Source organism: Magnolia sinica, chromosome 13, assembly GCF_029962835.1.
Source record: "Magnolia sinica isolate HGM2019 chromosome 13, MsV1, whole genome shotgun sequence".
Classification (NCBI taxonomy): Eukaryota; Viridiplantae; Streptophyta; class Magnoliopsida; order Magnoliales; family Magnoliaceae; genus Magnolia; species Magnolia sinica.
This window is the reverse complement of record NC_080585.1, coordinates 38,919,467-38,932,280: the sequence shown is the minus strand read 5'-3', so window position 1 is coordinate 38,932,280 and position 12,814 is coordinate 38,919,467. Positions and strand designations below refer to the sequence as shown.

The following is a 12,814-nucleotide window of genomic DNA, read 5'->3' as shown; positions in this document are numbered from 1 at the left end:
CGGTCGTCCAGAACAATAAGTATCGCCAAGGAGATGGGCCTACTCCCTATGCCCAAGCATATATAGACCAAGGAATTGATCAATCGACCAGCGATGATCAACTCAGAAATTCACTCTGAGCCGACCAAGGATATCAGCTCGATTAATCGATGGCTCAGCTTAGCTCGACCTCATCCTGATTGATCGAGGGCTTGGCTCAGGTCAACATCGACATTTATCTAATTAAGGGCATGGCTTGGGTCGACCTCGACCATCTATTGCATGATTCTAGGGTCAACCACATCAACACTTATCACCCATGCAAATTTTGCGTAATAGTTGAGAAACTTACATAAACATTACACTTAAGATCAAGAACTGTCTTTAATCTACCTACATTATAAATAAGGGGCCCATCTACATGAAAAGGTATGCAAAAACTCTCACCCAAAATCCCTCGATACTACCAGACCCAGATTCCTAGCCTGACTTTGGCATCGTAGGGTCCCTTGCTCTAGCCAGGGTATCCTTTGTCTTCTTCCTGTGCAGGTGTTTGAAGGTCCAACAGTTTAGCGAGGGTGAACCATATTTTTGCATCAAGAGTTTGGCGTCGTATGTGGGAACGACATCAAAGCCATTCCCAGCTCTCCATATACCGACTATGGCCTTCGAGATTCATCTTCCCAACTTCAGGCTGAGTCTTCTCTTACAGGTCCGGCACAACGATCTCAAAACCAAGGAGGCCACCTTCTTTCCCTGGAACATCAGGTCAAAACATTGGTCAGCAATCTTGATCATATAAGGCAGATGTTGGAGAGGCAGATCCATGTTCCTAATCAGGAGCTCGCTGCACAAGCGACCATCGGGGTCACGGCACCAGCGGACTCCCAGAAAGATTTATCCTATAATGCTCCAGATCATGCGCCTTCTCATGTCTCGAAGACCACCGTGCTAGCCCCTTCCAGCATACGCCATGAGTTAGAAAAAAGGAGGCGTGGAAAAGTACCTGAGGCAGACCCCGCTCATGAAGCTATCACCGAGAACAAAGACCCTTGGGAAGCCTAATTAGACAAACTACGAGGTCAGATCAGTGATAGACGCCAAGCTTATCGAGCATAAGCCCCAACCTCAATAGATATCATGACGGAAGAGGACGAGCCACTGTTCATCGACAACATCATGAGCTCGACCCTCCCCCCGTGGTTTCGGATGCCAACTGTCACCCCATATACCGACTCTGGGGACCCCACAAGGCATTTGAAATCTTTCAGGGCATGGATGGAGCTCCAGTCGACATTCAAGCCGATCATATGTTGCACTTTCTACCTAACCTTAGCAGGGGCTATGCGGAGCTGGTATAGGCAGTTGAAGCCGAAGTTGATTAATTCTTTTTCTGACCTCAGCAAGGCATTCCTAATGCAATTCATTTTCGGGAAAGAACGGAGAAAATCATCCACTCACCTACTCACTATTAAGCAGAAAGAAGGTGAAGCGCTGAAGGATTACATTATACGGTTCAATGAAGAGGCAGTGCAGGTGAACGACTACTCAGACAAAATAGCCTTGACCGTCATGATAGTCGGACTCAGGGAAGGAAGGTTCCTCTTTTCAATAGGTAAAAATCCTCCAACAACTTTAGGCGAGCTCATGAATAATACATAAAAATACTCTAATGCTAAGGAGCTTTTCAGTTCTCAGAAAGCTACTCAAGACGTTAAGAACTCAACTAAGGACAAGAAGCGGAAAGAGGAAGCCCCATCCCAAGCACCCTCCAACAAAAGGAGAAAGGACGAGAAGCCAGTGAGAGGTCAACGACCAAGCATACGACCTAAGAGTAGATTCAACTCATATACCCCTATCTTGGAAGTTCGGGATAAACGATTGATGAAATGGCCAAATCAGATAAAGACCGATGTAGACAAGCAGGATAAGCAAAAGTATTGTCACTTTAACTGTGACCACAACCATTCCACCAGTGACTATTTTGACCTCAAAGAAGAGATCAAGGCTCTTATTCATAGTGGGCACTTGCGGGAATACGTCAAAGAAGAACGATCAGGTCGGAAGGATGAGAATCCCATCAGAACAATCAAAAACAACCCCACTGGTGAAATACGTATTATTTTTGGCAGGCTTGCGGGAGGTGGTGATTCAAACCAGGTCCAAAAGGCCCATGCTTAGAGTACTAGCCTGAACTCTCAAGCCCAGGCCTTGGCACCATACATTTCCGAGTTTCAACCAAGCTTATCTAATCTTTAAGGAATGTCTGGACTTATATGACCAGAGAACGACCGAAAGACTAATCGGCTCGATGAGATCAAGGGATGATCGTCTAGAACGATAAGTATCGCTGAGGAGATCGGTCCACTCCCTATGCCCAAGCATAGATAGACCAAGGAATTAATCAGTCGACCAGCAACGATTAGCGTAGAAACTCACTCCGAGCCGACCATAGAGATCAGCCTGATTAATCGATGGCTCGGCTCAGCTCAGCCTCATCCTGATTGATCGAAGGCTTGCCTCAGGTCAACATCGACACTTATCTATTCAAGGGCATGGATCGAGTCGACCCCGACCATCCATTGCATGATTTTGGGGTCAACCATGTCAACACTTATAACCTACGCAAATTCCACGTAACAGTTGAGAAACTTACACAAAGATTACACCTAAGATTAAGAATCGTCTTTAATCCACCTGCACTATAAATAAAGGGCCCATCTATATGAAAAGGTACTCAGAATCTCTCACCCAAAATCGCTCGATACTACCAAACCTGGATTCCTATCCTAACTTTGGCAACGGAGGGTCCCTTGCTCTATCTGGTCTCCTTTATCTTCTTCTTGTGTAGTTGTTTGAAGGTCAATCAGTTCAGCAAGGGTGAACTGGATTTTTGCATCAACATCTGATAAATAGATTGATGACATATATACAATACGGTGGGACTCGTAACAACGAAGAAAGCATTATTGGTTGGCTCAACCCTCCTACCTGTTCCTTGCCATTTGACCCACCTGAGTTTTGGTTTGAGTTGATTTTTGACCATATAACCTAACATAGAAGGATGCATTTAATGGATGGGGTTGATCTCATTCACAGTTTACGTGAGCCCGTGAGCCCCACGGTAGTCTGGTTCCACGGAGAATTGTGTGGTGGGGCCAATGTCATAGGACAGCACCTCTTTCGGACGAGATGGGATTGCGCACTCAGTGACTCTGTACGTTTTTATGGTACTGATTAAACTCTGTCGGCCCACCATGAACGTAAGTGGTCTATCCATGCCGCCCATCCGTTTTTACAACTTTAGTGGCTGAGTACAAAATTGAAGCACATCAAGAGTTCAAGTAGACCACACCATAGGAAACAGTGAGAATAATGATTTCCACCATTGAAACCTTCTTAGGGACAACAGTAATGTTTACTTGTCATCTAACCTGTTTATAAGACCACGCAGACATAAACGAAGGGAAAACATAAATATCAGCTTGATGCAAAACTTCCATGGCTCTTTAATTTTCAATGGTAGACATTCAATTCAAACTGTTTCTTTTGGTGTGGTCCACTTGAGCTTTGAATATGCTTCTTTTTTGGGGCTTAAGCCCTAAAATTATAGGTAAAATGGATGGATGGAGTGGATAAAATACATAAATCATGGTAAGCCCTCAATGCGCTCCTTACTCATACTCAACACTCAATCTACTCCCCTTTCATGCACGGATTGCATACGACCCTGTCAGTCCTAAGCTTGGCATAGGCTGCGCTGCGCCCCGAAGGGGTGTTTGGACAGTGTAAGTTACTTATGTCATAAATAACTTAATTTGGTTTTTACTTATTCAGCAGATAAATATACTTAGTAACCAACGTAATCATTAATGAAAAGGTAGAAATTATGTTTAATTTTCAATATCGTAAGTAATTATCCCTTGAATTTGATTAGTTCCCCTCAAATCTACCATCCATCATGCCGGCGAACCTTTGATGTGGACCATTTATTATGTGGGCCTAGCCTTTGATGTGGGTCGTCCATCATTATGATCCAAACTTTAATCTGCACCATTCATTATGTAGGGCTCACCTTTAATGTTGGTAATTTGTCAAATGGGCCCCACCGTCAATATTATTGTCCATCATGTGGCTCCCACCTTTAATATCCACCGCCCATCATGTGGAGCCTACCTTTGATGTGGACCGTCCATCGTGCAACCCCCCTTAGATATGGACCACGCATCATTAGGGCTAACCTTTGATGTGGACCATCCATCATGTGGAGCCCACCTTGATGTGGATTGTCCATCATGTGGGGCCCACTATTAGTAATTGCCCATCATGTGGAGCCTACTTTTGACATGGACTGTCCATCATGTGTGTCTTACCTTCAATGTGGGTTGTCCATCATGTAGGGCTCATCTTGGATGTGGGTCATTCATCATTAGGGGGTTAACCTTTGATGTGGATTGTCCATCATGCGGAGCCACTTCAATATGGACCAGCCATCATGTGAGGCCTAGTTTTAATGCCCACTGCCCATCATGTGGAGCCCACCTTTGATGTGGACCATCCATCATGTAGGCCCCACCTTTGAAGTGGGTCGTCCATCATACCAATCCTCTTTGGACGTGGGCTTTTTATCATTATGGGTTGACATTTGACGTGGATCGTCCATATGTGAACCCTTATTAATACGGGGTCATCCATCATTTAGGCCCACCTTTTATGTGAACTGTCCACTGTGTGAGCTCCACCTTTATTGTGGACAATCCACAACATGGGGCCTTTTTTGATATGGACCATGAGAGAGCCTCCTTTAACATGGAGTGTGAGAGAGAAGCGGAAAAGTCATGTCTTAAAAAGCTAAAAAAAAAAATACATTTATTAACATAAATAGCTTTTGGCACATAAGTTACTTTTACCAACTTGCTTGCCAAACTTAAGTGAAAAAACGTAACTTAATTGCTTAACATAAGTTAAAATGTAATTTATTTTGTTGTATTTAAACGAGCCATAAGGGGCCACCACGATGAATGAATTTTATCCATACCATTCATTAATTTTGTGAGATCATTTTAGGCCATGAGCCCAAAAATGAGAGAGATCCAAAGCTCAATTGTACCACACTATACTGAGCAGAAGTGATAATGGAAAGCAGATTGCATAGTGTATTGCACACCACTAACCTCTATGGTGTGTTAACGACACCAAGTTTTGTGGTCTCCATCATGATGTGTGTTATGTCGAGACCGTGGATCCATTTTGCAAGATCATTTTATAACATGGGCCTAAAAATGAGGCAGTGGACTACACATAAAGAGGTTTTGACAACGATGGCTGATGTTGAAACTTTCCTAGGATCCAATTATTTGCCATCCAACCTATTCATAAGGTTACACATACTTGATGATGGGATAACACATAAGTCAGCTTTATCCAAAACTTTTGTGGTCCCCAAGAAGTTTTCAATGGTAGACATTCAATCTCCACTACTTTCTATGGTGTGATCCACTTGAACTTTGGATCTACCTCATTTTTAGATTCATTCCTTAAAATGATCTCGCAAAATTGATGGATAGCGCGGATATAACACACACATCATCATGAGGCCCACATAACTTGGTGATGTCCACACCACCATAGAAACTTGATAATGATAGCCATGGTTGAAACCTTCCTAGGACCTACCTTGATATTTATTTACCAACCAACCTGTTCATAAGGTCACATTGACCTGGATGAAGGGAAAAAATAAACAAATATTAGCTTGATCTTAAACTGTTGTGGCAACAATAGGCATTCAATTTTCACTATGTGGTCCACTTGAGCCATAGATCCACCTCATTTTTAGACTTATAGCTAAAATAGTATGGAGAAATGGATGGATGGTGTGGATAAAACCTGTACATCACAGTGGCCTATTAGAGCCCTGTCTTGTGCTGAGATTGGTTATAAGAGAGGGTAGTACTCAATGAGAGCAGATCAGGTGAAACACTGACCTCACCCAAGATCGTGCGGCCCTTAGCATGAGGTAACCGTGGAGCCCACCTTGATGTATGTATTATATGTACATTCAGTCCATCTATTTTTCTAGATTTTTTTGGGGCATTATCCCAAAAATGAAGCAAATCCAATGATCAGGTTGACCATACCATAGGAAACTGTGGCGATTGACCGTCCTAACATTAAAAACTTCTTAGGGCGCACCTTAATGCCATTGCGTTTATTTACCATTCAATATGTTGATAAGGTCACATAAGCCTGGATGAAGGGAATAAACAAATATCATCTTAATCAAAAACTTTTGTGGCCCATTAATGGTCAATCAACACTGTTTCCTATGGTATGGTCCACCTGCTAATTAGATTTGTTTTACTTTTTAAATAATGTCGTAAAATGACCCGGAAGAATGGGTGGATGGTGTGGATACATAATACATACATCAATGTGAGCCCCACAGTAACCTTATGGTAAGGGTCACACCATCTTGGGTAATGTCGGGCTCTCATCTAATCCGCTCTCATATGGGTTATTAATTAAAATAGTCCTTAATTATGATGTCATAAACGTGATGACCTTAGCATTTGAAATCATTATTACTTTAGCCCTCTGGGCACTATTTGGCTTTTTTCATGACAAAAATACCACTCTAGTGATGGTTTTTTATGAAAGTCAAGAGGGTCTTTTGAGAAGGGGGAGGGCTCATTAAATTAATGATTAGGGCCACCCCTGGACCAATTTGATTTGTTCACTTTCATCGGACAACCGAGAACCCACGATAGGATCATTTAAAAAAAAAAAAAAACATAGTTGTGTGGCCCACAACTGTATTAATGTGTGCGTTAATTCCAAACTGTTTCCTCCAGTATGGTACATCCGTGACGAGTTTTTTCCTCAAACTTCAGTAGATTGCATGAAATTAAAATTCATTTCATGTGGACGACTTGGATTTACTCTAAGACGATCCAATGGACCCCACATAAGACATGTGATGGATTTAATATGTGGGTCCCTTGCACGGAAAATGTTATTTTGTCTTTTTCTTCTTTTCTTCTTTGTTTTTTCATGGGAGTAGACCATTTGGCCGTTAGGACCATTGTCATCTCTGTGGGACCCACTCTAGCGAGCTTCCAATGTGCATCCGATGCCATTCTCTCCATTCCAGTGAGCTTTTAAGTGTATTTTTAAGATTTTTTTGCTACACTCTCCAATGTAGAAGCCATGACGGCTAAAGGTAGGTTTAAGTTATGATAATAGTGGCTTTTGTGTGTTCGTTTTTTTTGTGTGTGGGTATCAATGGTGGGAGTTTGTGAAAGTGATGAATTTTTTAATGAAAGAATGTTGTAATAGATGAATTTTGAAATGAAAAAAATATTGTAATGGATGAATGTTTTAATCATAGAATGTTGAAATGGATGAATGGTCATAGCGGACATAACTCTCTTTGGGTCACAGATCCCATGAAAACGGTCATAACTCCCTCGTTACATATTCAATTTGGGTGATCTTATACTCGTTGGAAAAAGGTATTTTGATGAACTTTAAAATAGATTTAGAATTAGTTGATTTGGACACCATTTAGTTTTTTCAAAAGTATGCCCAAATTTCATCATGATATTTATCACCGAATTAGATATCCAAATAAATGAACTTTAGGCCCCATTTTGGGCAATCAAATGGTTACCAAATGAGGTGATTGTAAAGCTATTTGAAAGTTCATCAAATTACCTTTCCAACAAGTATAAGATAACCAAAATCAGACATGTAATGAGGTAGTTATGATCGTTTTCGTGGAACTGGCATAATTATTTTTTATTTGGTTAGTATGAATGGTGAGAGTTTATGAAATAGAGGAGGGTGTGGAAGAATATTATAATGGAAGAATTTTTACAATGGAAGAATGTTGTAATGGATAAATTTTGTAATGGAAGAATATTGTAATGGATGAATGTGATGAATGGTGGAATTGATGAATATATATGTAATAGGAAATAGTGTCCAAATGAGGTTATTCTAAATATATTAAAATTTTCGTTAAATCTCCTTTCCAACAAGTATAAGATCATCTAAATTGGACATGTAATGAGGGAGTTATGACTGTTTTCGTTGAACCGATGATCTATAGTGAGTATTGACGACCCACGATAAAATTGGGCCCACTTTTGGATAATAAATGGTGACCAAATAATGTTATTCTAAATCCATTTGAAATTTTATCAAATTATCTTTCCAACGAATATAAGATCGCCCAAATCGGACATGTAACGAGGGATTTATGATCGTTTTTGTCGGATTGGCGATCCATAATATGTACCAGCAATCCACGGTCCTTGATGAGCATTGGACCCACTTTCAAGGCAATCAAATGGTATTTAAATTAGATGATTTCAAATTAATTTGAAATTTCATCAAATTACCTTTCCAATAAGTATAAGATCGCCCAAATCAGACTTGTAACGAGGGAGTTATGACCGTTTTCGTCGGATCGACGATCCACAATGCATATCGATGATGTATAGTGAGTATCGCCAATATTAACTGTGGATCATCGATATTAACTGCGGATCACGTATATTCAGTGAGGAGCGCCGATATTAACTGTTGATCGTCGATATTCACGATAGATTGTCAATATTCAGTGAGGATCATTGATATTAACTGTAGTTTGTCGATATTCACTGTAGATCACTGATATTCACAGGGAATCGCTGATAGTCATTGTGTATCGCCGATACGCACTATAGATCACCGATTCGACGAAAACGATCATAACTCACTCATTACATATTCAATTTGGGCGATCTTGTACTCATTAGAAAACTAATTTGATGAAATTTTAAATGGATTTAGAATTACCTCATTTGAACACCAATTGGTTGCCCAAAAGTGGGCCCAATTTTACTATAGGCCGCCGATACTCACTATGGATCGCTAATCCCACGAAAATGATCATAACTCCCTCGTTACATGTCCGATTTGGGTGATCTTAAAAAGTAACTTGATAAATTTTCAAATGAATTTAAAATCACCTCAGTTGGACACCATTTTCTATTACCATATATATTCATTCTAACATTTATCGCATTCATCCATTACAACGTTCTTCTGAAATTGTGTGGGATAATCTACCATGGCATGTGTGGAAGCTTGGCAGAGCTATAAAATTATGGCTAAGTCTTACAAGAGGGTGATTAGGACCAAATAAAATTCTTAGCCTATTTAATATATTTTACCAATTAAACTAATCAAAGTAAAATAACGCTAAGTCTTCCAAGCCAAAGTGGGTCCAATTACATAGACTACAAGAGATATGCCAATAAAACAACTAGTCTATATAGATAATTATCATGTATGTGGGATATGTTAACTATTCAATCCCTAGCATTCATCTAATTATGCATGCACATAATTCAACAAATTAAGTTCACAAACATAAATAAATATATGCTCAAATAGCAATCTAAAATAGAAGCATATATAGTGGTTCGGTTTCCCTAATCCACTTCCGACGGACGCACTCTCCTTGAGTGTACCGATATTCACTATCGGAGGTTTTAAATCAGTTTCACATGTAACCTTTAGAAGCATGCATTCCCTTTAAAGGCTTACACAAGGACTTACCCACGTACTCACCCGTGTTGGTGGCTCCCTTTGAGACTAAATTGGTTTTTATCGGCTAATCAATCGTAATCCAATGACCTACGTATACTCCCGCTAGAAGCTCCCACTGAGACTAACATGTACACACCCATGCCCGGTGGACCATGTAAACACCATGTATATGAATTTGGTCCTACACAAAAGCCTAAGTCCTACATTAGAACTTATCAAGTTTGGGTCACAAACTCTTATACTCAATCATATATAGAGAATGAGTATATGCGAACTCTTATAAATGACAACTTACTTGTCAGATTGAAACTATTTTGATGTAAAATCTTGAGATGCTTCTTTAATGCTCTCTCATACATAAATTGACTTCTCAATTGCTCCCCCGATCGTTGATGCCGATACTTCAGATCCTATGAACGTTCACTTTGCATATAATGTGCCAATGAGGTGACCAAGGAAAGAGAGGTGATGAAATCTCTTACAACTAATGGATAGTTAATTTTCTATGTGAATCACCTAAAGGATTTACACAAGAATATACAAAAAGGTTTAGTATCTAATCTCAAGAGAATGATGGAGATCAAGAGCATTTTTATAATGGATGTTAGAATCTTCATTAGAGTAGAATCTCAAGGAAGATTACTTGAATATCATAGGATTAGAGTCATAGAATGATGGATATTAGTGGGGAATCACCTAGGCTCTAAATACACCAAAAACCCATCAAAATGCCCAAGAATCAAATGACCTTTTATAAAAAATCGATTTGAAATTGCTATAAAATGGCTAGTTAACGGCTCTTTCGATAGAATCGAAAGGCCTTTCAATGGAATCGAACACACCATCGATCCCATTGAAAAAATCTAGAAATATTTTGTATGGTATCTGAACTATTTCTTTGATCACATCGAGATAGTCTTTCATGTCATCGAGACCCATTGATAGACTATCGATGGGATCGAGGATCGCTCAAAAACTGTTGTTTTGGGCAGGTATGTTTACAACAGCTTTGCACCTTTTTTACCCTTACTTATCATGTTTCAATTGAGCTTCTAAAGTTAAGGGATAATTAATCAAGATTTACCTATTAATGTTAGGATCATTTAGATGTTAATGTTGTTTTGGGTCTAAAGTTAGGGTCACTAAGGCACATCATTTACTTGTTCTTTACTCCTTGATACTCAATGTCCTCTTGTGTCTTCGATTTTCAGTTTCTAAGGGCTCAACTAACTACATGATACAGAATCGCGTGATTAACAAACAAAGTACACAAATTAGTATACTAACATCTTCAATTGTGAAAATGCATCAATTACAACATTTTCCAACACCCTCCTCTCTTTCATAAACTCTCACCATTTAGACCTAACTAAATAAAAAATTAATTACAAAAGGAACCACCATACCCTCTTCCCTTTCATAAACTCCCACCATCAATACCCACTAATAAAAATCAACACAACACACAAAAGAACTCACATTTGGCCGTCATAGTTTTTACGTCGGAGATTGTGGTCATAGAAGTTAAAAACTCTCTTTTTGTGCTTGGAGCTTTGTCGAAGCTTCGCCTGAGGTTGGCCGGAGGTTTTTTATCATCACTGGGGAGTGTAGTGACCGCCTGTTTAACTACTAATCATCAAAGAGGCTTCAACTCTTCGTGCGGTCCCTTCTTGTGAAAAAAATAAAGAAGAAAGAAGAAAAGGCCAAGGCCTTCCCATGCAAGGGCTTCACCTTTTGAATCCACATGAGACCCTATGTGGGGCCTTTTAGATTGTCTTGAAGCAAATCCAACTTGTCTACATGAAATGGGTTTAAATTTCATGCAATCTATGGAAATTTGAGGGAAAAACCCATCACGGATAGACCATATTAGATAAAACAGTTTAGAATTAATACACAACATTGACGTAGTTGCAGGCTAAAGATAGTTTCAATTTTTTTTAAATGATTATAACGTAAGTTCATGACTATTTGATAAAAGTGAACGGATTATAACGGACGAGGGGCAGCACCAATTGTTAATTTAGTAAGGCCCACGCCCCCATTCTTAAATGGACCTATTGAGTTTCACGAAAAGTTACCTCCATATGAGAAGACAGCTAGTGGAGGGGCAATTTCAGCATAAAAAATTCAAATAATGTTTAAAGGGCTAAAGCAATAATGACTTCATATACAGAGGTCATCACTTTTATGATGTCATAATTATAGATTATTTTAATTAATAACCTCTTGTATTGAATCCACGTCCTCCTTTTTAGGATTCCGATTGGGTAAGACCCCCATAGGACTAGCTAGAGACATATGGTAGGACTAGCTGGAGAGGGACAGTCCTGGCCGGGCTTTGTGGGGCTTAGTGTATGTGTTTTATCCACGTCGTCCAGCCATTTTGATAGACCATTTTAGTACAGGGCTCAAAATGTTGGTAAATCAAAGACTCAGGTAGACCACACCATAGGAATCGAAGACTTGAGTAGAAGCAGAGTAGACAATGATGCCGGCCATTGAAACCTTCCAAGGTCCTCCGGTGAAGTTTATTTGTCATCCAACCTATTCATAAAGTCACACAAACCTGGATGAAGGGAAAACGCAAATATCATCTTCATCAAAAGCTTCTGTGATCCCATTAGGTTTTCAACGGTAATCAGTTCCATCCCGACCGTTTCCTGTGGTGTAGTCCATTGTAACCTTAAATATGCCTCTTTTTTGGCTCGTGACCTAAAATGATCTTGCAAAATGGATAAACGGCATGGATAAAACAAATACATCAAGGTGGGCCCCAAAAATCCCCTATCAGGACCGTCCATCTCTAACTGGGTACTGGTGTACGTAGTACCCAATCCGCGTTCACCTCTTTCGGCCGTGGGAAATGGGATTCGTAGTACGGCAATCAGACCTGGATGGATATAAATCTCCTAGATGGGAACGTATTGGCCGTTGGTTTTGGGACATTTTCTAATTGAAAATGGACCATCGTTGTATTTCTCTTCTTGACCGTGCCTCGTGCCCCACTCATCATCAGATATATACTTTCATAACAATTTGGATTTCGTGGCCTAATCAAATTTCCTTATAAGGCTTGGCCTCTAAGTCATGTAAGCCCGACCTGGCCCAACCCATCTCAGTTGGACCTTACATTTATACTTACCTGTTAAATCCCAAGAATATGCCATTCCACTCCTAGGTTAGGCAATCCATCCATCTTAAATCTTGATCGTTCGTTTGTTCCTCTAACGTG

The 12,814-nt window shown here is 40.0% G+C and overlaps 1 protein-coding gene across 1 annotated transcript; it reads left to right on the top strand.

Moving 5' to 3' along the window:
• The first annotated feature begins 1,119 nt into the window (after positions 1-1,119).
• On the top strand, positions 1,120-2,160 carry LOC131224235 (uncharacterized). Its single transcript, XM_058219771.1, has 2 exons — positions 1,120-1,577; positions 1,671-2,160. The coding sequence occupies exons 1-2, from the start codon at positions 1,120-1,122 to the stop codon at positions 2,158-2,160; spliced, it is 948 nt and encodes a 315-aa protein (XP_058075754.1).
• The last annotated feature ends 10,654 nt before the right edge of the window (positions 2,161-12,814 follow it).